Raw genomic sequence first — 26,203 nt, 5'->3', positions numbered from 1 at the left:
GGAGGCACGCAAAGTCGCAGACGTAGCTCAGGGAAGGCTAGCTCACAGACTGTCTCGGTCTGCTCGGCTCCTCCTCCTTCCCGAGAATCCTCACTGGTGATTGGCTGGCAGTGTATGGTCAGCCAATCCAAGAAGAGAGGAGGGAGATCTGTCTCCAGGTTACTCAGCTGGGAGCCTGGGGCTAATTTTTCCGGCAGATAAACGTGTCGGTGAAACATTTATTCCGGTGCCGGCTTTTTATTGATTTTACTGGTGGGGCCGGCCAGATACCGGCTGGGTGGCAACCCTATATATGATATATGCTATAGCAGCATAGATGGCGCTATTGTGGCCAGGAACGCGAAGAATCACCCGTGTCCCCAGCCTGTCAGCTCCTGTCACCGAAACAGGAAGTGGCTGCCGGCGGGGCCAGGAGGATCGGAGGGAGATGGCGACGGCACCGGACAGCTGCAGGGGGCTATTGGGAGCCCCAGGTGAGTAAAACTCATTTTTTTTGTTTGACTTAAGTGTCCCTTTAAGGTAGCACATATTTTCTACCTATTAATTATGTCTGATACATGACTGCTACAAGCAATTATCACTACTCCTCATGCAGCAGTGTCACTCATGTCCCTAAAAAAAAATAAAAACTTATAAAGAAAATTTAAAAAGCCTACGGAATGGTCTAAGCAAAAAATAAAATAAAAATCCACTTACCTGGGGCTTCCTCCAGCCCCCGGCAGCCGTCCTGTGCCCTCGCTGCAGTTCCGGTGTCTGCAAAAGCCAACCTCGCCAGGTTGGGTTCCGGGTCGGCTTCTTATGCGCTCCACGGCGCTGGTCACGTGGTCCTGCCGACGTCATCAGGTCTGTACTGCGCAGGTTCAGTACTACTGCGCCTGCGCAGTACAGACCTGATGACGTTGGCGGGACCACGTGACTCGCCCCGTGGAGCGCACAAGAAGCCGACCTTCTGCAGCGAAGGACACCGGGAGCCACCTGAGCTGCGGCGAGGGCACGGGACGGCTGCCAGGGGCTGGAGGAAGCCCCAGGTAAGTGGATTTTGATGTTATTTTTTGCTTGGATGTTTCCTATTATTACTCTGTACCTGATATCTTCCACAGTGATTTTTACACAGTACAGTCATGTTACTGACCATTCTCACAGGAATTTACAGTCTAATCCCTACCATAGTCATTGTCTAAAGTCTCTCTGTCCTATTATTATTGAGTATTTCTATATCAATAATAATAAAAATAATAATATTATTTTGTTGCCATCTTCACAAAGTAATGATTCTCACAGCCACATGGGGAAAATGACATGTTGGGATAGGGATGATCAATGATATGCAAATACTTCTGAGTTGATGCAAATTTATATGCAGATGTATGCAGCTTGAAAATGGACCAATACATTTGAACCTGGGTTTAAATTGATTGGTCCATTTTCAAACTGCATATATTTGCATATAAATTTGCACAAACTCAGAAAAAAATTGCATATCATTGATCATTTCTAGTTGGGAAAGACAACTACATGAAGTGACACATGCATGAATGCAGAGGATAATTACCCTGACTGTGGTGCAGCTGCATGGACCCCAGAGGACATGGGGCCCCTGTGCCACTGTACAGGCTGCATGCACCTATGCCCTCCTCTGAGGAACTCACAATATAATCCTTACCATAGTCATGGTTTAATATCCCTAACATGATCTAAGGCCCATTTTTGATGAACCAACATATCAGTAGGGCCCAATTGTCCTGAGGAGGTGTGGTTACACATGAAACAGCTGTCGCCACAGGTGGTCATTTGTACTTTGCTGTAACTTTGTACTGTCTTGAATAAAGTACCTCTGATTCAAGTGCTGGGGTCCATCTCTCTTTTGTTCATCAACTTTTAAAATACATGTATGCTTTGGGGTTGTGGGAAGAAAGGTTGGGAAATGGTCTTCCAGTACCCAAGGCTGAGACATCAAAGTCCCAAATATCACACACAGATTGCCTTGTGTGATATTTGGGACCAGAGTGCTTGATTAGTCTCTAAGACCAAAAGCTTCCAGGTTTTCACTAGCAGCCCTAACATACATAGCAAAAATACTGAAATCTGACTTACACCAGGGTTAATAACATGCTTTATGCTACAACTTTAAAATTATATTTGTCAAAAAGTTTTTTCATTCCTTTTACATATTCCCACCAAGTGACCCTGACATACTGTAGATGAAAAATGTTGTAATGGTAGGATGCAATTAACTCAAAAAGTCAAAGCTGGAACTAAAAATTTACTGCATTTATTTTTGGCTTTGTTGATTCTGGACGGAGCCTGCAACATCTGAGCCAGAATCTAGAGAACTTCCAATCCTCCCTTTCCATCAGGCTTACAGTCAACAAAGGGAAGCAGGAAATTTGGGCGCATGAGGCAGGTGGACAAAAAGGGTGCCGCCATTCACTCCCATAATAAATATCGTTTAATCGGCGCCCAACAGGAAAAAAGGGCGCCGGAGAAAAAAAACGTTTTAAAAGCGGCGCCCAGAGACTTTTAATGTTTTATAACTGTTTCTCATGATTACACATTATTTAATGATTTATAATTTTTAAAACATTATTTTTAAACGAAAAACAGTACAATATTTTTTAAAACATTACTTTTACCAATAACAATAGTTTTTATTGAAATTTTTCAAATATAACAATACAGTAAACGTACAGGTAAAATGTCAATAGCATAGTATAAATACCTGTGTAAAAGTTGTACAAAAACAGTAATAATCATAAAATGATGACATTGTATGAAAAAACATTACTTTTAAACGAAAAACCGTACAATTTTTTTTTTTTTTACATTTTTAAACGAAAAACCGCACCATATTTTTTTAAAAACGTTATTAATGCTTATCACAGGGGGGTCTTAGGTTTAGGCACCACCAGGGGGGTCTTAGGTTTAGGCACCAACAGGGGGGTCTTAGGTTTAGGCACCAACAGGGGGGTCTTAGGTTTAGGCACCAACAGGGGGGTCTTAGGGTTAGGCACCACCAAGGGGGTCTTAGGTTTAGGTACCAACAGGGGGGTCTTAGGGTTAGGCACCACCAGGGGGGGTCTTAGGGTTAGGCACCAACAGGGGGGTCTAGGGGTTAGGGATAGGTACAGGGAGGGTTCTGTGTGAGAGTAGGGTTAGGGATAGCTTTAGTAAAATTCTTATTAATGTTTTATAAAACGTTATTATAAATTTCAATTTTTAAACAGGGAAGATTAACGTTTTTAAAATTGCCGATTTTATACACATTATTTAATGATTTATAACTTTATAAAACATTATTTTTAAACGAAATATAACACAAATTTTTTTTAAACGTTATTCATGATTATCTTTTAAAACCCTGCGCCCTTTTTTCCCGGCGCCCTTTTTTAACGTACGCCAACAAAGTGTGGGAACACTTGAGCACAGTGGATTTACAGTCAAATAGGTGAAACACATGTCTGACTCCACTCTCATCCATATAGCTATGTAGCCCTAACAATGCCACTGCGTCCGGGATAGAGAAACTCATCCCCTCCGAGAACTTGTCAGAGCCAATAGAGAGAGAGCAGAGGGGAGGGGGCATCCTATTGGCTCTATCCTCCAGTCGGTCATGTGCTATTGCATGCTGAAGCTAGTTTCCAACTTATCAGAGCTGGAGGTAAATACCGAACATGTTACCGGGCTTTACCACATGTTTTAGTGTTTATGAATTGACATTTACTGATGTGTGTTGAGAAATTTACCGCACAAGTCGGTAATTTCAGCTTGCCAATTGCCATGCAGTAACAGCCTTTATGAATTGACATTTTCCTAAATGCTTGGTGAAATTAGCTGTTTTTTACATTACTGCATGCGGTAATGGTTTATGAATTGAAGCCAAAGACATAAAAGTCGTTGTCCTGGTACAATCAAGCAAAACGTTTTAGAGGGCAGGCTCTTAATCAGGAACAAGCCTCGTGGTGGGCTAGTATAAACCATTCTGGTCTGTTAAGTGTTATATTAGCATACTGTAATATATATATATATATATATATATATATATATATATATATATATATATATATATATATATATATATATATAAATTGCATATATTTGTACTGGAAGGTGTTGCCTAGCATGCTAAACAATATTTTATCCTCAATTCTGGCTCTAAAATACCATGAAAAAACACAATTTTAAAAGGTTGTTTTTACCTGTAAGGGTCCCGTCCTTGTCAATGAAAACGATTTCATTCTCCCTTCGGAAACTTCCCTTATTTGACGTATTAAAGAACTGTATTCCATCAAATCTTACACTCCAAGCACCACATCTGTCATAGCACAATCCAACAACAGCGGTCGCTACACAGTTTGGACGATCAAAATTCATAAACTTAATAGATGAAACTGTGAGTCCATCATCCAAGGGCAGAGATATGCCCCTAGCCGTGCAGTAACTGGTGCTATTGCCTAGCTCATCAAGATGGCCAACAATAATGGCGTTTTTAAGGACTGCTCCACTGCTCTCACCCCATCTACTAACATAATTTGGTACAACCCTCTTAGTTTCTATGCCACAATCTTCATTATTTACCAAGGTGAAGTTATGGAATTGAACTGCACCAACGTTAACCCATTCAGCCCCTTTCTGGCAATTCCAAGTGGTCAATGATTTGAAAACAGCTGGAGATGGTATTCCAGATCCAGAACCGCAATATCCTAATACCATGGGATAATATTCTTCATAAATCCAAAGTCCATACCACCCCTGAGAATGGACAGTGTTATTGTAAAATTCACCTAGTGGCAGCCACTTCTGGCATATGTTTGGGTCATAGGATAGACCATCTGGGTGGTCATGCATCCTGTACCAGAAGCCAAAGTGTGTGCCACCTGCAGCTGCATTGTGCCGAACAGTGTTGTTGGGATTTGTCACCCAAAAAGCAGCTGGTGTAATGTCATCATTGAGGAGACTGGTACTTTGCTGAACAAATACAGCCAGGTTGTATTGAAGTATATTTCCATGTTCAATGCCATCTTCAATAAAGATTGCGCCTCCCATGATGTCATAAATAACGTTGCTTTCAACAAGAAGTTGGTGAGTATTGTGAATGGACACAGCTCTGTTGTAGGTCTGATGGATTCCACAGCCTCGTACATAGGAGGTATACTGGAGATCACCTACTAAGTGCCAGTTGATCGGATGGCGGTTAAGCCTGTAAGCCTGACCTGCATGGACAACCTGCAAAACACAAGTTTGCTAATGCTCATATTTTTGTTCTTTTATGTTTCTAAAGCCATGGCATAAATGCAATTCTTTCATTTTAAGCTTCATTCAAAACTGATGATCAAACGCTAGCCAAGACCTGTCTTACTACTAGGAAAGCTTTGACAGTTTACTGGCAGTCACTAATGAAGCAGGTACCACTTCGACAATACGCATTATGGGCTTGATTCACTAAGACAAATAGCGCAAGTAATCTGCTGTTACTCATGATATTTTAACCCTGCGCGCCTTAATGCATGCTATGCGCGCTATTGGCAGCATAGTGTGCATTATTACCTGTGGTCATATGAGCGCTCGCTATACCCAGCATAGCGAGCGCTTGTAGCTAATGCCGGCTATTACCCATTCTGAACATACCTCCCTGAAGCCCTTCGGATCCAGTAACTGTAAAGGAAGTGATCCTGGCACTCTGATTGGCCCAATAGACTGCCTGTCATGTGACATAACTTGACAGGCAGTCTATTGGGCCAATCAGAGTGCCAGGAGTGCCAGGACCTGAAGGGGTCCAAGGCAGGATGTAGGAATGCATCCTGCTAAGGGATACAAGCTATCTCCACGCACTCGCTGCATATAGCTCTGTCAGTTTACATGGTTGCACCCTATCCTATCCCTGGATTGTTACCTCCACTTCTGACCTAGCCTGCCTGAACATGCCCTTGCCAATAACGATGACCGTGTCAACAGATTCCAGTATAAACTTACACATACAGTGAAGAACATAGGTATTTGAACACTGCAGTTTTGCAAGTTCTTCCACTTAGACATCAAGAAGGGGTCTTAAATTCACATTGTAGTTGCATTCCGACTGTGTGAGAAGAATTTATTTGTATTGCACTGCTGCACAGAAAATCAGTGTTAATATTTGGTACACAAGAGAAGCAAGCACTCCCAGCCATCACTCTATAGACAGCCCGTCAGCCAAGTGTAATTGTATACACCCGTGTCTGTAGTACCAAATCGAGTAGGAGCTGTAAAGGTCTAGCAAAAAAAAAAACAGCAGAGAGGGTTCTGTCCCACATAATCCTAGACTATGTGACCAGCAGAGGACCAATATATATGGCAGAGAGCTGGCTGGGAGTGAGCATTTGCTTTCCTTGTATTTTGCTTTCAGTATTTAGAGGCAGTTAAGGTGAATCCCCTCTTGGTGGGGGCACCGGGGCTCACCTGCACTCCCCCCTTTTGGTATTGCATGTGGCTTTGGGGGTCCCAGGTGTTGGCGGAGCCTGGGGCCCCCTTCTGTCATGTACACCAGTGTTTGAGCTTATAATATTTGGTACAGAAGCCTTTATTTTCAATTACAGAGGTCAAACATTTCCTGTAGTTCTTTACCATGTTTGCACACACAGCAACAGGGATTTTGGCGCACTTGTCCATACAGATCTATCAGGTTTCGGGGCTGTTGCTGAGCAACATGAGGTTTCAGCTATTTCCAAAGATTTTCTATTGGATTTAGGTGTGGAGACTGGCTAGGCCACTCCAGCAGTATTGGACTGGGAGGTGGTAAAGCTGAGGGAATCCACTTGCTGGCCAAGCAGCAGTAATCAGGTATTGCTGCTCATAGTGAAGACTTTCTACAGGTTTCTATTAGAAATGATAACTCAGGGTTACTGCTGCTTGGCCAGCAGGTGGATTTCCCCAGCTTTTCCACCCCCAGTCCCAGTCTGACACTGCACTCCAGAACCTTGACATGCTTCTTATGGAGCTACCCCTTGGCTATCCTGGCTGTGTGCTTCAGGTCATTGTCATGTTGGAAGACCCATCCTGGACCCATCTGCAATGCTCTGACTGAGGCAAAGAGGTTGCTGTTCAAAATCTCACCATACATGGCCCCATTCATCCTCTCCTTAATACAGCACAGGCATCCTGTTCCTTTCACAGAAAAGCACCCCCAAAGCATGATGTTACCAACCCCATGCATCACAGCTTCACTGTAGGGATGGTGTTCTTGGGATGCAACTCATCCTTCTTTTTCCTCCAAACATGGCAAGTGAAGTTTAGACCAAAAAGTTGGACTTTGGTCTCATCTAACCACATAACTTTCTTCCATGCCTCCTCTGGATCATCCAGATGGTCATTTGACAAACTTCAAATGGGCCTGGACATGTAATGAGCAGGGGAAACTTCCATGCAATGCATGGTGCCTTTAAAGATCTGACAGGTTCTACTTATTTAGATTAATGAGTGGAGTAGAGGTGGACTTTTTAGACAGGTCTTTGAGAGCCGGAATTCTTGCTGATTGCCAGGTGTTACTTACTGTATGTGCAGCAGTGCAATACAAATAAATTCTTTAAAAATCATACAATGTGATTGCCTGAATTTTTGTTTTTAAAGGGACTCTGGGCAGTAAATAAAAACAAAATCTGAACTTACCTGGGGCTTTCTCCAGCCCACCGTAGGTCGGGAGGTCCCTCGGCGTCCTTTTGGCTCCTCTCCCAGGCCCTGCTCAGAAATGGCTCCCGGCGACACCGGGACCAAGTGACGGGCTCCCCCTTCCGGAAAAGATGACGTCAGTCGTCACCACACAGGTCGCCTCGCGTCATCACAGCGGCCAGCGTGACAGTACTGCGCATACGCGTTTAAACCGCACATCCACAGTACTGTCACGCCGGCCGCCATGATGACGTGGTACCATCCCAGTATAGCATGTTGGATTGCACTAACTACTGTAAACGCTATATGTGCTTGGACTGAATTTATCCCCCGCATGTCTGAAGAGAGACAGGTACCTCCACATATTCTATCCTTCCGATGGACTGTAGCTGGTTGGATTGTGGAGCGTGGAACATTATACATCCTCCAAACTGATCACTTCCTATTTCCTCTCCGTACCGGCCCTGGAAACATGTCTGGATAGCAAATTCACCTGGGAGAAGAAAGAATAATCTGTAAGATCCTGGACCTACTTTTGCATTGATGACTTCAGCATGTATGTGTGTGATAAGCAAAGACTTTAGACAGTGCATAGACACCACCAGTGGCATAACCTACAATTCATGGGGCCCACCAGCAAGCTTTGATGGGGCCCCCCAAAGCTCACACCCCTTCCCTTGCCTACCCTTGGTGGCCACCACGGACTTGGAGCCCATCTCACAAGGGTCATAAAAAAGTATGGCCAAAAACACCTAATCTGAAGTATAGTCTCCTGTATCAGAGGAAGGGAAGGTTGGTAGTTGGGGCCCCCTACAGCTCTGGGCCCCCCTGTAATTGCAGGTGCTGCTCCCCTTTAGTCACGCCCCTGGACACCACTGTCTGATGGGCACACTAATGCGCTATGCAGCTGTACATTGTCACAAGGAACTGCCGTCAACATTTTAAGTGCAATGCAAAGACGTCCCACCAGTTAACTGAATGAAAAAAATACACACAGCTTGTGCTGGTGTATGCGCATGGTGCACATGGACACATAACGTTAGCTCCCTTGTGCGATTGGTAAGATGCACTGTCTGTCCCAGGAGAGGACGTCAGGATGTGTGCTCCTAATCCATTGATAGGTTTGATGCAATGAATGTGTTTGCATGTCTGCGCTATGCATGTTACAGGGCCAGAGTTAGGACACCTATGTTTACCTGGGTACTTCTGCGCAGTATAGGTGACTAAGCATAAGAATGCATTCTTCTGTGAACTAAAACCCCGGCTTTTAACTTAGCTGTAGGGATAACAGTTGTGCCTGGATGAGTGAATCTGTGAATGCATTTGTTTGAAAATTTGCATGTGAGAGTGCGAAGGGTTAATAGATTTTTTGCAAATTTTAGTTGATTGAATAAGACTGCGCTGCAACACAGGTGATCGCTTAACCATGTTTCCTGATCTCCTTTACATTTGCTGCTTGGCGGAAAAAATAAATAATGAATGAGAAACAGGGAACAAAGGAGTGGCGGAACAGATGTTTATAACTTCTAGAAACTGAAATTAATTAATCGGTCCCTTTCTACATATTACAAATATTTGTGATAGAATAAAATAGAATAAGAATAAAAAAAGAATTAAAACCGAATTGAAATTAACCATAACTAAAGCTAGCTATGCTTGATTTGAATCAAGCTATCTTTTCCTCTCCTCCCCTCTATTTCTACTTCTGTTTCCCCTTTTCACCCCCTTTTCTTCACTTTTCTAATTCTTATTTTAATGCAAACCATGATGTGAATTCAAGGCCCAGCTCTTAGAGCTTGCTTATGAAGCCTAATACCCATGCTGGGCCAATATAGGTCTTCAATTCAACTGATTGTTTGCCAAAAATAAATAAATCTCACTCATATAATTGTGAAAGTTCGGATGTCTGTTACTCAATCACGCAATGATGGTTAAACGGATTTAAATGAAATTTGGCACACACATAGTACATTACCTGGAATAACATATAGGATACTTTTTATCCCCATAATCAAAAAGTGGGCGGAGACAAATACAAATTTCAATAGGAAAATGTAGACTGCAGCCATTCTTACACTGTTAATGGCAGGGTTCTCAAACTTTGCATAGTTGGTGACTGGGATTAACCTCTTGCCGACCGCGTCACGCCGGCAGGCGTGGCCGCGGCGGCAGCCCCAGGACCGCCTAACGCCAATTGGCGTAAAGTCCTGGGGCTCTGTTTTGCAGGAGATTGCGTGCAGGCTGCGCGCGCATCTCCTGCTTGGGGGGCGGAGCTCCGCCCCGCCTTCAGTCTCCGAGCGGCTATTGCCGCTCGGGAGACTGTTAGACGGCGATTACGCTGTCTATTTACTCTGTGCAGCGCTGCGATCAGCAGCAGTGCTGCACTGGGGACAGCCGTGTGACACGGCTGTCTCCTGGGGGACAAGAGAGCGATCGGCTCTCATAGGCAGAAGCCTATGACAGCCGATCGCCGTAATTGGCCGGCTGTGGGGAGCGAGGGAGCGAGGGAGGGAAGGGATTTAAAGGAAGAGGGTTTTTTAAAAAAAAAACGGCAACACAAATATTTATTAAAACAAAAATAAACATGGGGGGAGCGATCAGACCCCACCAACAGAGAGCTCTGTTGGTGGGGAGAAAAGAGGGGGGGGAATCACTCGTGTGCTATGTTGTGCGGCCCTGCAGCTTGGCCTTAAAGCTGCAGTGGCCTTTTAAACTAAAAATTGCCTGGTCACTAGGGGGGTTTAGCCCTGCAGTCCTCAAGAGGTTAATATTCATAAAAGTGGGTGGAGCCTACAAAAGCCAATCAAAATGTACCTATTGATTTTCATGGGGAATATTTAATTGCTGCCATTCTTGCACTGTTAATGGCACAAGCTTCAAACCTGATACAGTTGATCATTGAATGACTGGGGTTCAAATTCAGAAAAGGGGGTGAAGCCACAAACAGCCAATCAGATTTGCTTCATTTCAATGCAAATTATTGATGCCAAAGACCGCAAAGCTCACAAACTGGGTCATTGAGTAACTGAGTAATAGTGTGTTGGGGTAGAAAAGGTCGGCGGAGCCAACACCAGCCAAATACATACCCAGGCAACACCAGGCCATCAGCTAGTAGTAAATAATAAAATATGATAATTGGGAATCTATTATAACATAGGCACGGGTAACTTGTGTTTCCCTCCATCCTCCTCTCCAGCAAAACTTTTCTTTATTTCTACCAAACAAAATGAAGCACAAAAAGATGACGAGGTAGGAACAGTTCAGGGGTCCATCCGGTTTGTAAAAATAAGCAGTACTTTGTCCACAATAATAATTCCTTTTTTTGTATGGTGCTTTTCTCCTGTTGGAGTCAAAGTGAGGCAGCCACTAGAGTGCACTCAGTAGGCAGTAGCAGTGTTAGGAAGTCTTGCCCAAAGAACTCCTTACTGAATAGGTACTGGCTTACTGAATAGGAAGAGCCAAGATTTGAACCCAGGTCTCCTACGTCAGAGGCAGAGCCCTTAACCATTACACTATCCAGCCACTATAATCACCAGTGTTGAGTTAGAATATTCATCAAAGTCATTTTTGCATCAAAAGTGCTATTTTCAATTTTGAAAATACAGTATATTTGTCAAAAAAACTTTGTATTTTTGTGATATGTAACTGGGAAAATCCAAGCTTTTATTGTTATGATTGCAGATTCACAGTATCAATGAACATATTTTCTCTGAACTTATTAACATAATTTTGGAAGACATTTTTTACTTGAAAGTACATTTTTTTTTCATTATTTTCGATAAATGAATTGGAAAAGAATATTAGCATTTTCGCACATCAGTAATAATGACCTGCATGTGGTCACTTGTTTGGTTGAGTTGCTTGAGTGTAGCAGAACTCATGGAAAAGCATGTAATCAGTTTGATCAGCTGATGAATTTTTAAAGTGGACCCAAATTAAAAATACAAGATTTCATAAATAAAATCTATTTTCTAAATTATAATAATAAATAGCAGCCTTTTCACAGCTGCTTGATGACAAATCTAAAATATTTTACATTTATTGGAGGAATCCCTCCCTTCCTTTAATATTGCCGGGACAGAATCCGGCAAACTGGTGGAGTAGATGGTGTCCAGCAAAGGAGGAATTGCCTAGTTATGAAAAGAGAAGGGTGAAAAGCATGCACTGAAATGCTCATAGGCTTGAAGGAGGGTTTATTTATGTTTGAAAGTGTCAGAGTGGTGCAACTAAATATTTTGAATTAAAAAAATGTTTGGTTTGGGTTGGCTTTAAGAGTCTGTTAAAAGTCTGTAACAGAAGATCAGAGCCTTACAAATCTATATATCTGTATATTGATCAAACTAATAGCATGGTCTTTATGAGTTCTGCTACATTTGAGCTGCCCTACTGTTTGGCAGCTTCCAGAGCTGAAAGTCATAGGGGATGTCCAAGTATCTTGGGGATCTCCAGGAAGATGCAAGTGAATCTGAAGCGCAAATTAAAATAAAAAACAGATACTTACCTAAGGAGAGGTAAGGCTCTGGGTCATGATGAGCCTTCCCATTCTCCTCCTGGTGACCTCGGTCTCCTGCAGGCTCCTCCATTTGTATCTCTCGCCGGGGGGAGACTTCAGCAATCTTGGGAAGCACTCAGGCTTCAGAGACCGGGGGCTCTGTACTGCACACGCGCAAGTGTGCGAGAGGTCTCCCCAACCCGGAATAGAGCATCCACAACCCTATTGGTCATGGACTGCTAATGAGGAAGCCTGTGGGGTAACGCTGAGACCGGGAGGAAAACAGGAAGGCTCATTAGGACCCAGATCCTTCCCTCTCCTTAGGTAAGTATCTGTGTTTTATTTCATTTTACGCTTCAGACTCTCGTTAAGTGGTTGGAGTGTTGCATCAATATTGTCTTGTTATGCTGAATGTCTATGAGACAGTATGGGGCAGCAAGTTCATTGTATAATGGATACAGATTTAAGACACATTTTTAAGACTTAAAAAACAGAGGGGTCACATTCAACTATATACAAAATAAGCATCATGCAATAAGAAAAAAGAATTACCAGTATCAAATCCATCTGGACAGGCTGGGATGGTGTCGCTCCATTCCACGTTGGTGGATCCTCTGACCACAACATTCCTGGTGAGAACCCCAACTTCAGCTCTGGCATCAAACACAGTGCCATCGGGCAGGGTGACAGATATGCCCAGGTGCTGGTATGCCAGAGGCTTTGTCAGAGTCAGAGTTTTGCCATCTGCAGACACATACAGTATGGTCCTCTTCTCATTCTGCCTTTGGCTTTGCCTGGTGGGAAAGTTAAACAGGTCATAAGACTCCAGAAAGTGATTTTTGGCAATGACTTAAAAAGGAAGGCTTATTACTGTCACGTATGCTCAACTGGACAAAGGTGATTTAGGGTTAGATCACACTAGGGTGAAGCACACTGGAGCCATAGTGTATCTGAATAGGGCCACTCAAAAGGTCCATTGCAAATTAAAGGCAACACATTCGCTAATTAAAAAAAACAAAAAATCATGCAGGTCAAGTTTGTCTGTTGTGGTAAAACCTTGCCCACTGGTAAATTATTGGTTCCAGCCAGTTACGGTTTCTGCTCTCTTACATCTGAGACCTTAACCCAATACACTTTCCAGAACCTCGGTAAATAGAAGGCTCATATGTACCTGTTTCCAGTTGATGCAATGACAACCTCATCTCCAGCCTTCCAGGTGACACTTCGCTGCAGGACCAGAGTGGAGTTTCCGGCCTCTGCAGTCTGAGCCAGACGAGTCCAGACCACTGGTATGGGAATACCTAGAAAACAAACAATCAGACTCTGCTGCTCTGTCGACAGTACATAACAAACACTTCCCATTACGAGAATTACATTTTCAGAATCTTTTGCTCAGCCCTTTAATGACTGTAATTTTAGTGGGTATAGCAGCTTGCTGTGTTCCTAATTCAGGAAAACTCAGAATTCTTTGCATCTTATTGACCAGCTGTACTGGCTGAGCATTTTTTCCCAGTGACCATAGTTTAGGTTATATTAAGATTAATGGATGGATTAAAGGACTCCTGAACTGAGAAGGATATGGAGGCTGCCATATTTATTTCCTTTTAAACAATACCTGTTGCCTGGCAGCCCTGCTGATCTATTAGGCTGCAGTAGTGTCATGAATAACACCAGAAACAAGCATGCAGTTAATCTTGTCAGATCAGACAATAATGTCAGAAACATCTGATCTGCTGCACGCTTGTGCAGGGGCTATGGCTAAAAGTATTAGAGGTAGAGGATCAGCAGGACAGCCAGGCAACTGGTATTGCTTAAAAGAAAATAAATATAGCAACCTCCATATCCCTCTTGCTTCATTTGTCCTTTAAGGTTGAAATGGGGCCCTGGGCAAGTTAACAAACTTTGGCTGATCCCTAATGGCCGACATTTCTTTTTTGGCAAGATTTGGAGGGGGCTTGCATGAACAAGGCCCTCGATCCTACTACAGGCCCTAGGCACATGCCTAATTTGCCTTATGGATCATCTAGCTCTGCATGAAGCAGTATTCAAACAGTTAAACACAGCAGTTTGTTCTTCAGTGGAAAGCTCTTTGCTTCAGTGGAGAGTTTCTTGCCATATCCAAAGAGGTGATAACACTATCTTTTGTTTACAAGCACTCCCTATCCCAGCTAAGGTGTAGAGCGGTCTCCTTGCCCTTTGAATCTCCCGCTGTGGCTGACCTGTGTTAGCATCAGAAAGGTCATTTAAATGTGTACGACGTATGGTTCAGCCCGCATGTAATTTGGGTGCAGGAAGAAGCTGAGAGACGTCTCTCCCTGCGCTAGGTGATCGTAGGGAATAGAAAAAATATATTCCTCTACTGATCACCTCATTTGTTTCTTGGCTGTGTAATTTGGAGTCCGACTATTGCCAGCACTCAAATTACGGTGACTTTTTTGGCTATAGCGGGCGTCCAAATTACACAGTCTATGAGGCATCCAAATTCAGCCCAGCGCTTGTGCCAAAATAACCTGACTTGATTTTAACAAGTATGATTTGAAACTTTGACTAATTTGGCTTTTTTTAATCAAGCAAGCCTACCATGAAGTTCGAGGGTTCCCTGTCGGACGGCCAGTGTCTTTGCCCCGTACAAGGGCAGCTCAGGGGAGCGCAGGTGTCCATGCAAGGTAATGATGGCTTTGTGCTGGAATGGGGCAGCCTCACTACCAACCTGTATTTCAGATTATGTCAAAGAGAGAAATGTAATGATGAGCAATGTAATACTGTTAAAAATCTGGTATAGCCATATTAAGATTTAACTGCATTGTTTAAGGAAACAAACCTGCAGAACTCCATTATCTGTAATGAGAATGTTCTCTGCTTGTAGCTCAATATCTGCTTCATCAAATATTAATGTTCCTCCTGCAGGAAAGGAAGGATGGGATCAGATATGCAACTTTGTTTAACCTGTTAACAGCCACAATATAGGGGGCAACATTTGGAAAAACAGTTTGGGCCACCTGGCATCTGCCTCCTCTCTGCTCTCACATCCGCCTTCCTAGCGCACAAACTACCCTCATCATCCATGCATCCCCGAATGCTTTCCTCATTCGACCAGTGGGACCTGCCGTGACCAATCAGGTGGGGGCGCCGGACAATCACAGCCACCTGCTCTTTTTACTAACTGGTGCCGATGGTCTCGCAGATGGGACCACTGCACCGTCATTGGGCAATCACTGCACTCTATTAGCAACAGTGACATGTGATAGGTTACTGCTACTGATCGAGTACAATCATTGGCCCAATGATGATGCCATAGTCCCGACCACAAAACAATCGGCACCAGTTAGCAAAAGGAGCAGCAGACAACTTTGTTTGTTTGATTGTTTGGTGCTAGCACCCTTGCATGATTGGTCATATGCTAAAGCTTCCCTTCTGACTGGCCATGGTGATATGCTGTGCAAGGCTTTACTTTATCTTCCCATGGAAAATAATGGCATGTTGCTTGACCAACATGGGAAGTCCTAACTCTGAAGAGGTGGAAGTAGGTGTTCATTAGTTTATGGCTTGTATGGTAGCTCAGAGCAGGCACCCAAGTTTCATACCTGCACAGAGTAGTGGTGGATATACAGTATGTCAAGGTTTATTTTCTACATTAGGGACATTTTAGTCTCTCTCTCTCTCTCTCTCTCTCTCTCTCTCTCTCTCTCTCTCTCTCTCTCTCTCTCTCTCTCTCTCTCTCTCTCTCATGCAGTAGGGAATTGCAGATTTTCAAAACAGCTTATATACCATAGCTGGGATTTAAACCCAGGACACAGGACACAGTGTATAGTAGGTAGCTGTCTTAACCTCTAGACCATGACCCACACTACATGCTAAAGCTGGCCTAGCATAAACCATACTACCATTATGATCAATTCGATAGAAAAAGTAGCATGATTAAAGATTTGTACTTTTTGAAAAGCATGCTTATATACCATAGCTGGGATTTGAACCCAGGACACAGTGTGTAGTAGGTATCTGTCTTACCCTCTAGACCATGAACCACACTGCATGGTAGTAGGTATCTGTCTTACCCACTAGACCATCAACCACACTCAGGGCCAGGCTGAGGCAGAGGCTGGAGAGGCTGCAGCCTCAGGGCGCAGTGTAGGAGGGGGTGCACAATTCATTCAGCTGTCATTCCCAATTGTGTTTGAAGCAGAAAGAAATAAGAAAAGGTTATACATGGCAGCGACTGCAAGCCAGATAAGTAGAGATTAAGGTGTTTGGGGGGGGGGGCACCTCTTAGTGTAATAGCAATCAGTGTGTGACAGCTGGGGTGGGAGGGATGGGGGGGGGGGGCGCACTTTGCTGTCTCAGCCTTGGGTGCTGAAGGACCTTGTCCCACCTCTGATCACACTACATGCTAAAGCCTGGCCCTGAGTGTGGTTGATGGTCTAGAGGGTAAGACAGATACCTACTACACACTGTGTCCTGGGTTCAAATCCCAGCTATGGTATATAAGCATGCTTTTCAAAAAGTACAATTCCTTAATCATGCTACTTTTTCTATCGAATTGATCATAATGGTAGTATGGTTTATGCTAGGCCAGCTTTAGCATGTAGTGTGGGTCATGGTCTAGAGGTTAAGACAGCTACCTACTACACACTGCGTCCTGGGTTCAAATCCCAGCTATGGTATATAAGCATGCTTTTCAAAAAGTACAAATCCTTAATCATGCTACTTTTTCTATCGAATTGATCATAATGGTAGTATGGTTTATGCTAGGCCAGCTTTAGCATGTAGTGTGGGTCATGGTCTAGAGGTTAAGACAGATACCTCCTACACAATGCGTCCTGGGTTCAAATCCCAGCTATGGTATATAAGCATGCTTTTCAAAAAGTACAAATCCTTAATCATGCTACTTTTTCTATCGAATTGATCATAATGGTAGTATGGTTTATGCTAGGCCAGCTTTAGCATGTAGTGTGGGTCATGGTCTAGAGGTTAAGACAGCTACCTACTACACACTGCGTCCTGGGTTCAAATCCCAGCTATGGTATATAAGCATGCTTTTCAAAAAGTACAAATCCTTAATCATGCTACTTTTTCTATCGAATTGATCATAATGGTAGTATGGTTTATGCTAGGCCAGCTTTAGCATGTAGTGTGGGTCATGGTCTAGAGGTTAAGACAGCTACCTACTATACACTGCGTCCTGGGTTCAAATCCCAGCTATGGTATATAAGCTGTTTTGAAAATCTGCAATTCCCTACTGCATGATATAAGAGGATGGAGGAGGAGGAGGAGAAGAGAGAGAGAGAGAGAGAGAGAGCTATTCCGGAAAATTCCGTCGGAATTATAAAATTTCCGCGGAATTCCGTTTGAGAGGGATAGGAATTCCGTTTTGACTACCGGAATCGGAATTAACCTAATTCCGGCCGGAATCACGGAATTCATAATTCCGCGGAATTTTCCGAGCATCCCTATGTGTGACTAGCAAAAAGCCAGACCTTGTCCAATGACATAGCAGCAGCTGCAGGCAGTTACAGAAGGCTGGTTCTCACGCACTTGGTGTGGGGGATGAAAGGACCAGGGGCAGCACCAGCAAATAGTACAGAATACAGAAGGCAGCCTCTCACAGTACCCATTCCTTAATTATTGATTGGCCAGCGCGGTTACCCTGGAGACAGCAGTGGGTACAGGACTCACTTTTACGTGTTGCTGACCCCACCCAATGTCCAATTGTGAACCACTTTTGACAATGTGTGTGTGGTGGACGGCTCCCACCACGCCCATCACCTGTAGATCACTTGACTGACCAGTTCCCCCGTGTGACGTGATTGATTCACTTCACGTTGCCAGGGAGACCTCGGCACTAGCCACAATAGTGGACACCAGCGGCCCAAAACTTTTCAGGTGTGTGTGTGTGGAGAGAGGTGGTAAGATATGGTTTCGGTTGGGGCGGCTGGTAATAGTCGGCCTTGGGCGGTAAGAAGTACAAATCCGGCCCTGACCGCGATACTTCTCAGTCATGTCTCAGTGACAGTCAGTGCACAGTAAAGAAAGGTTATATTTACATTAGGTTGATGTGTAGCTATATATAGTGAATATATATTGCTCATATCACATATTAGTTACGTACTTCCTCTTTGTAGGTAAACTTCCTTATAGCCGAGCAACTAAGAGCTGAACAGATAGAATGACACTCCGAGTGTCCACAACAAGAGAACCACAGAATCCGGACACCAGTCTTAGTTCCCTAAAATGCCAATAGTTTAATTTTCTACACAAACAAAATAGACTATCGAAAAGTAAGGTATTACAGCCTGACAGCCATCACAAGTGCTTTGGTCTCTGAGGAAGCGGGGAACCTATGAAACGACTGTCGGGCCATGGTACCTTGCTCCGGTTGTCCGTTATATTTGTGTTTGAGATGAAATAATCTATTGGCATTCTAAGGAACTGAGACTGGTGCCCGGCTTCTGTGGTTCTCTTGTTGTAAAATCTGGTAGATTGGTCACGAAACTCAGTCTTGAATGACGGTGTGAGGAAACGCGGAAAAGCCGCCGCTAGTACTCAAAGTAAGTCGGCTGATTCCGCGTTCAACATGGCAGCTAGCGCGCAGTCGGAGCGCGGAGAAACCGCCGCATGCCCAGACAACAGGGCGGCAGATTCCGCGTCCGACGCGGCAGGTAGCACGCAAAGGCCTACTCTTGTCAGTAATGCTGAATGCGGAGAAAACGCCGCACGCACGGACAGCGATGCGGCGGATTCCGCATTCAACACAGCAGGAACATTGCAACACATGTCTGGTGTGGCTGGGACTGATAGTCCACACTGGTTCAGGAGGACGCGCGCGCAGAGAGGAAGGGCCTTTATGACAGTCAGAAGGGAGTCAGCTGACCAAGCCGGTCAGCTGACAATTTCAGCAACTTCCATTGGTCCAGCACTTATGGGAGGCGCTAGAGAGCGCTGGTGTATATATACTGGGTGCTGGTCATTTCTCTGGTGTCTGGCGTTGCGATCACTACGTGGTAGCACTCAGACCTTGTCAGTATCTGTGTTTATTAGACAGTTTCGTAGGTGTTGATGATCACGGAGCTCACACCTTAGCCTAGGAATTGTATTATTATCTGTGTTATTATCTAGACCAGTTTCCAAGGTGTTGATGGCCAAGGAACTCACACCTTAGTCTAGGAATTCTGTACCATCTGTATCATTATTATTGTCTAGTCTAGTTCCTGGAGTGTTGAGAATCTAGGAGCTCACACTCAAGCTTAGGCATTGTTGATTATCTGTTATGACCTTCTGCTTTCCTGACCATTCTTCTGATCTCTGATTCTGTACCTTAGTTATTCTGATACTCTGTTGCCAAACTCTGCTAGTCTTAGAATTCTGTCCCTGTATACTGTCTCTGTACTTTATCTGTCCGTGTGTTAACGACCTGGCCTGTCCGACCTCGAGAACTCTCTCTCCTGTTAAGAGATAGTTCGCAGATCTGTCAGTGACACTTCCTCATTGGTGTCACTCACGTTCTGTCCTTCCCACACTCAGCCTAGCTCCGCCCCTTGGGGAGCTTCAGACCTGTGGAAGGAACCTGATCTCAAGCAATATCTCCCACTGTTTAACACCCTTCTCTCGGGTGCTCTCCTCAAAGTATTACTGTTGCACCAAACACTCTTATCACTCAGGTGTCCAGAGGTTAGAGATATATCTGATTATCGGTGATACTGCAGATCATCAATAATCGGGTATATATCTGTATTCTCGGTGATACTGCAGATCACCGGTAATCAGACCCTCTCTGTGTTACACCGATCGTTACAGACGACCTCTATCTTTCACTCTGCCAGCCAGTATTTAGTGCCAGCATTGGTCTTGGATATTTCTCTCTTGCTGGCACTCTGAGTACATAATTAACGGCTGAGGGAGATAGACAGAAAACTCCAATATCAATAAATGCACTTACCAGGTCTGCTGGATGGGACTATGAACAGGCTGAAAAAAAAGTAAGCTGTAATCCTGGAGGGAGAGGAAGGAGCCAACAACATGCTCGAGATGGATCATAGGAGCAGTAGAGAAATACTAAGAGGAGAACCAGCATGTGGTGAATTTATGACTACCCAAATGGCCATTTCAAATGGTCACATTATAGACACATGCCGCAAGGAAGTGTAAGAAAGTTAAACTGATGTCTGGGCCAACATTTAGTCCCTGGTGCCCACATGCTGGCACTGCTCCTAGTTTTCTGTAATGCACAAGGGGAGTTGTACTTAACTGTAACAAAACACAACTTGGACACGGTGTTCACTCCTTCCTTCCTCCGTCCAGGATCCTTGGCAGGAAAAATTCACTTGTCCTTCATGATCAATCGGAAAAAAAAAACACTTAACCCTGCACACTCTGAAACCCCAGTTGATCCAGAGGGAGTAAAGTAAAAATCTTAAAGGACACCCGAGGCAAAAATAAACTAATTAAATAAGCAATTGTATCTATCTTCCTTCTCCTAAAAATTACTTTTTAAGATATTCCACAGTTTTATTTTATGTTTAAATCTACTTTTTAAGTTTTAACTGCTTTGTTTTTGCTCAATGACACATTTGTTGAAGTATGCCAGAGCTAAAATTGATAAACTATTGACCCCTTTTATCTCTTTCCTGCTCTCAGAAGCCATTTTCTGCTAGGAAAGTGTTTTATAGTTGGAATTTCTTATCAGTGAGGGTCACACTGTAGTCACTTCCTGTCTCAGTCAGGACTGAGTCAGCCACTTACCCGCCTGATATTTAACTTTTTCAGGCAGAAAAAAAAGGAACACAGCATAGTTATTCGTGTGCTAGGCACTGTACAGACCCATGTCTATCTCATTATGTCACATGTCACCTCGGGTGTCCTTTAAAGAGAAGTTTTACTTTTGTTCACAAAAAAGTTGTTTTAGTCTGGTCCTCTATATTGTAAGGATTAGCCAGAAACAGCCATTCCACAGAGATTCTGGGTAGAATAGAGTGGAAGGAGTGATAGATAGGGAGATGAACTCTGATGTGCTAACTGGAAGGAAAACTCTGATTCCACAACTGGAGTGAGCTATGATGTCCCAACTGGTTGTGGAACTCTGATGCTCCATATGGTGGAAGAGTTGTATTTCTCTAGTTGGGTGGGGAGCTCTTATGTTGACATATCTTGTCATATATTGTAAAGTCTTGTTGACATGCTACCTTGAATGAGCAGCATCTTCAGCACTGGAGTGCTCTGATCCAGCAGGATGGTCTGTCCTTTAGTGATTACAGCCAATGAGCCTTCATCAGGAGGCAAGTCCCCTCCCCAGGTGTATTTTGAGGACCACACATCGATGTAGAAGAAGTCAGCATTGTCCTGTAAGAGACATACAAGCCAATCCAGTCAAACCGAATGCTTGAATAGGTGTAAACTTTTGATATGTACTTTATATTCAAAAAAGGCATATAACAAATTAGATAAAAATGATTATTATTGATTTATAAAGCGCCAACATACAGTAGTCTGTGGTGCTGTACAAAGTAAGAAACAAACATGGGGTACAAAATAATACAGACAATGGAATACACCAATATACAAAATACAGAGTTGGTACAAAATACAGAATCAGTACAAAATACACAAAAGGGTGAGAGAACCCTGTCCTTGCAAGCTTACAATCTAAAGAAATAGGGGCGAACAAGAGGTGGGGTAATATACAAAATTCATACCTCCAGATCTATGTGTTTTGTGTTATCTAGTAGGAGTAAAACTTGGCCATAGGTCAGAGGGGAAATGGCCTAAGGTAGAGTGTATGGTTGACAGAAAAAGTGAGTTTTGAGGCCACGGTTGAATATATCAAAGGTTTGAGAGTGACGGATGTGTTGTGGCACGGGATTCTAGAGGAGGGATGAAGCCCGTGCGAAATCTTGTATAGGTGTAACGCTGGGTATTTATGTATACACTGAGTATACGATAAATCGTGGTCAGATCGTCAGCTAAAGTCATACACGTGTAGTCAGAATTACTGTGGTACAATAGGACTGAGGCAAGGCTAGGTCAATAACAGGCTGATATCATACACAGGTGGTCAGAGGCTAAAGTACAGAAGGCTGAGACAGAGACAAAAACGTTAAACAGGCTGAGGTCATACACTTAGATCAGATGGCTGAGGTACAGACAAGGAGGAGACAGAATCAAAGTGAGGGTTTAGCTGGGTCATACACAGAATAAAAATCAGAATAATATACAATTGACAATATACATATATATAAAACTGGTCTAACTAGAGTACATATATATCGGCAGTGTCTGCATATATATAGCTCTGAAAACTAGCTGACGAGGCACAGTAGCAAGGCTAGGTCCAGCACTCAGCGAACCGATAGCTATACAGCTAGACAGCGATTAACTGAATGCCCAGGGCTTATATAGCAGGAATAAAGCACAGACCAAGCCCCCAGGAAAATCAGACCAATCAGCAACATCCCTGCAGCAAGTGTCAGCTGACCACAGGAATCAGCTGACACACCTCAGACACGCCTCCTTAACCTATAAAGGCAGCACTGAGCTACGCGCGTCCTCCAAGGGAGACTGCCAGAAACAACACGCTGACCCACATCTATAGGGGAGCCGGGGATGCAACCATGCTGACTCACGTCTACAGGAGAGCTGGGGATGCGACTGACCAAATAGGAAGAGTAAGTTTCCTCCAGCTGCTTAACACTATCAGAACAGCCTCCATAGACAAGACCAGATCCGTTTGTTACAATACGTGAATGCAAGGAGATGATTCTAGAGGAGGACAAAAGTAGGTCATGTGCAGATCTGAGATTGCGGTGGGGTTGGTATCTGGAAGCTAGTGATGAGATATACAGGGGAGAGAGATTGTGGAGAGCTTTGTAAGTTAGGGAGTTTGAACTAGATCCTCAGGTTAACTGGTAGCCAATGAAGCTTGACAGAGAGGAGCAGCAGAGGAAGGTTGGGAATGATCGAGTAGAAAGATGAATTAGTTGAGCTAATGCTAATTATATTTCATGATCAAAAGAGACTACACACCCTACACAAACAAATCCTGAATGTTGGGGGTGCTGTTAAATAACTGTGCTGTTGGTAACCAATATGGTCGCCATATTGATAACCATACATTCCACTTTCTCTGTTTTGTACTTTGCACCATAATTATGGTTAACTTTACAATGCCTGATTTTAAAGAGTTTTCTGTTTTTAAGAAGATGGTGGCAAGTAGTGTTTTTAATCTTCTGGTTTTCATAGGGGCACTTTATATGATATCCAGAGCCGGGACAAGGTCCTCCAGCACCCAAGGCTGAGACACCAAAGTGCGCCCCTCCATCCCTCCACCCCAGCCGTCACACACTGATTACTATTATACTAAGAGGCACCCCAGGGCCCCCAACACCTTAATCTCTAGTTATCTGGCTTGTAGTCACTGCCATGTATTTCCTTTTCTTATCTCTTTCTGCTTCAAACACAATTAGGAAGGATAGCTGAATGAATTGTGCGCCCCCTCCTACACTGCGCCCTGAGGCTGGAGCCTCTCAAGTCTATGCCTCGGCACGGCCCTGATGATATCTTAATAGTTTTGTTCTATTATGTATTTTATAGACCAAAACAAAAACTCCACAAATCTTACCATTGTAGCTACTCCTTGGCCAGCAACGTTCACTCTGACCTTGGCCCTCTGAGAAGGGGAATGAGCACTGGTGATACAGACGATCTGAGTGTCGTTGGCTGATTGCACATTGCACAGCGATTGTGCAATTGTCACAGTGATGAGGGAAGCATTGTTTCTGCAATAGGAAAGGATAACAGAGCAGTTAGACATTAGTCTTTATAAAGATATCAAAGGACATCAACTGAACAAGCAACCACATTAAAGGTGCTCATTAATGATACAATCATGATTGTACAATCTTACTAAATCTGTGTAATAGAATGGTAAAGTGATGAATATACTTTGAAGACATACTTTAGGTAGTGCCTCATTTAACATAGAAGTTGTAAAACTGTTCACTCAAGATTATATCGATAGAGAACACCTTAAACCTAAACTCAGAACTTCCTCTCTGCTCTTGGGTAGCAACGGCATAATAGCACTTAGAGAAAAACAATTCTTCGTTACAACTTACAGGAATCTCACAAAAACCCTGCAGTGTCCCTGGTATCCTGGGGAAAAGGTTATCCTCCAGTGTTCACAAATTACTCCAGAAAAGTAAATAGAAGCAAAACAAACTGGAATGGAGTTTGATTGACCCAATTCCAACCTGCTTACAATCTACTTGTGGGGTGGTATTATTGTTCATCTCATTGACCATCTTTAGTGGTCCCATGGGCAGTGATGATCTTAATCAGCTAATTACGAGTACGTGTAAATTTTGACATTTACGCCTACATGTAATTACAAATTGTCAATTGAATTGGTTTGTATAATCATTTGTAATTGTAATTTTCTGACGACTTTGGTGGCATGTAGGGGGGCTTTGCTATACACCGCCAAACCTGGCATGAAATTACGCATAAATGACATGTAAATCTATACGTAATTATTAATGCTTACAATTACATAGAAAATAAATTACGCTTTTCTCCCAAAATTTTGCATTATGTTTACAATGTGTAATTGCTAATTACGATGCGTAATTATGCATAGGCGTAATTTCTGCTCATCACTACTCATGGGGCTGCCCCTTAATAGTTTCACTCTTTTATAGTTCAGCAGTGATGCATTGTGGGAGACATCTCAGAGCTCACTCCAACCTGAATTATCGCAAATACTTTCTGTTTTAAGAAAGCAAACTTTTGTTTCCCATAGCATTTTAGTAAGGAGGCTTTTAGGACCATTGTAGTCCCTTACACACTCCAATGAGTTCTGGGTCACCATGAGCTTGCTGGTTAGTCTGTACCTCTTGGTGTTTCAAGTTCTACTCCATAGAGCCACATTAATCCATGCCATGCACTGATGAAGACCAACCAGTCTGAAAAAGTCTGTATACATGTTGGATTATTGTGGCTCTGAACAATTAACAAGCTAGCTGACACATCATTGCATTCCAGCGGATCGGGAGGTGTGCTTAGCTTCTAAGGACGACAATGGCTGATTTGCATATTTCAGCAGCGATGCGCTGGGAGACATCTCGGAGATCACTCCAACCTGAATTATCGCAAATACTTTCTGTTTTAAGAAAGCAAACTTTTTCCACTCTTTTATAGCCAACTGAAACCTGGAAAGCACCTTGCACTCAACAATTAACAGAAAACCATTATGAAGATAACCAATACCCAAACAGAGATCCGGTGATGGTGAGTCTGGTGCCCCCAGCGGTGCCGCCTCTCTTAGGGGTGACGTTGTATATGAGGGCGGTCAGAGCGGAAGAGTAGGTGAAGGAGTTATTGATCTGGACAACATTGTTTCCATTTATGACACTGACGTTACAGACCAGGGAAGATGTATTTGTGCCTGCGGAAACATACACAGAAACATTATGTCTTTATTTTCTTGCTGGTTACTATTCAAGATGAGAAAACATCATTAAAACCCCTAGTTCTGTTTTTAGAGGCATTAAAGGAACAAACCAAATGTTCTAAAATGATAATGTACAAATAAAGTGTAAGTAGCTGTGTAAACATTTTACTACTTTTCATGTTATATATCAGAGGCAAAAGCTTTACTTGTGTAGGATTTAGCTCTATTGGAACAAATCATTCTCAAAAGGGGTGTCTGCTTCAATGCTCAGCCTGTGTTGTTTTTTTGCATATCAGACTACAGAGTATTTTTCTCTGAAAGCAAAAAAAGTATGAAAAGCTGTGGTGTCACAGACAATTACAAATGTGTATAACAAGTTACATTTCCTCTTCTCTCTTCAGACACTTCAGTTAGAGACACAGTACACAGGCAGCTACAGCTGCTGAGAGCTTTCTCTCACACACAGGGTTTACAGATGCACTGTGAGGGAATGCCCCCTTCCCTCACGGTTCATTCTGCCGTCAGGTTTGAGCAGACTTGCCGTCAGTTAAGAGTGAAAGTGATTTGATACAGTAAACAAAAGAGAGGAGCAAGTCAAATGTAAACATCATTTACCAGCACTTCCGGAACCTCTC

General features: G+C 43.4%; 1 protein-coding gene across 1 annotated transcript in view; it reads right to left on the bottom strand.

Annotated features, from left to right (window-relative positions):
* Nucleotides 1–26,203, bottom strand: part of LOC137519140 (fibrocystin-L-like) — a 328,027-nt gene that overhangs the window by 143,102 nt on the left and 158,722 nt on the right. The window contains exons 33-41 of the mRNA XM_068237923.1: nt 25,385–25,562; nt 23,739–23,895; nt 21,307–21,463; nt 14,952–15,031; nt 14,711–14,840; nt 13,302–13,431; nt 12,683–12,924; nt 7,995–8,131; nt 4,197–5,223 (exon numbers count right to left, since the gene is read on the bottom strand). Coding sequence (XP_068094024.1) covers nt 4,197–5,223; nt 7,995–8,131; nt 12,683–12,924; nt 13,302–13,431; nt 14,711–14,840; nt 14,952–15,031; nt 21,307–21,463; nt 23,739–23,895; nt 25,385–25,562 — 2,238 coding nt within the window. The remainder of the gene's footprint in view (nt 1–4,196; nt 5,224–7,994; nt 8,132–12,682; nt 12,925–13,301; nt 13,432–14,710; nt 14,841–14,951; nt 15,032–21,306; nt 21,464–23,738; nt 23,896–25,384; nt 25,563–26,203) is intronic.

This window comes from Hyperolius riggenbachi, chromosome 5 (assembly GCF_040937935.1).
Source record: "Hyperolius riggenbachi isolate aHypRig1 chromosome 5, aHypRig1.pri, whole genome shotgun sequence".
NCBI lineage: Eukaryota > Metazoa > Chordata > Amphibia > Anura > Hyperoliidae > Hyperolius > Hyperolius riggenbachi.
The sequence above is the reverse complement of the archived record's forward strand: the minus strand, read 5'-3'. Positions and strand labels throughout refer to the sequence as shown.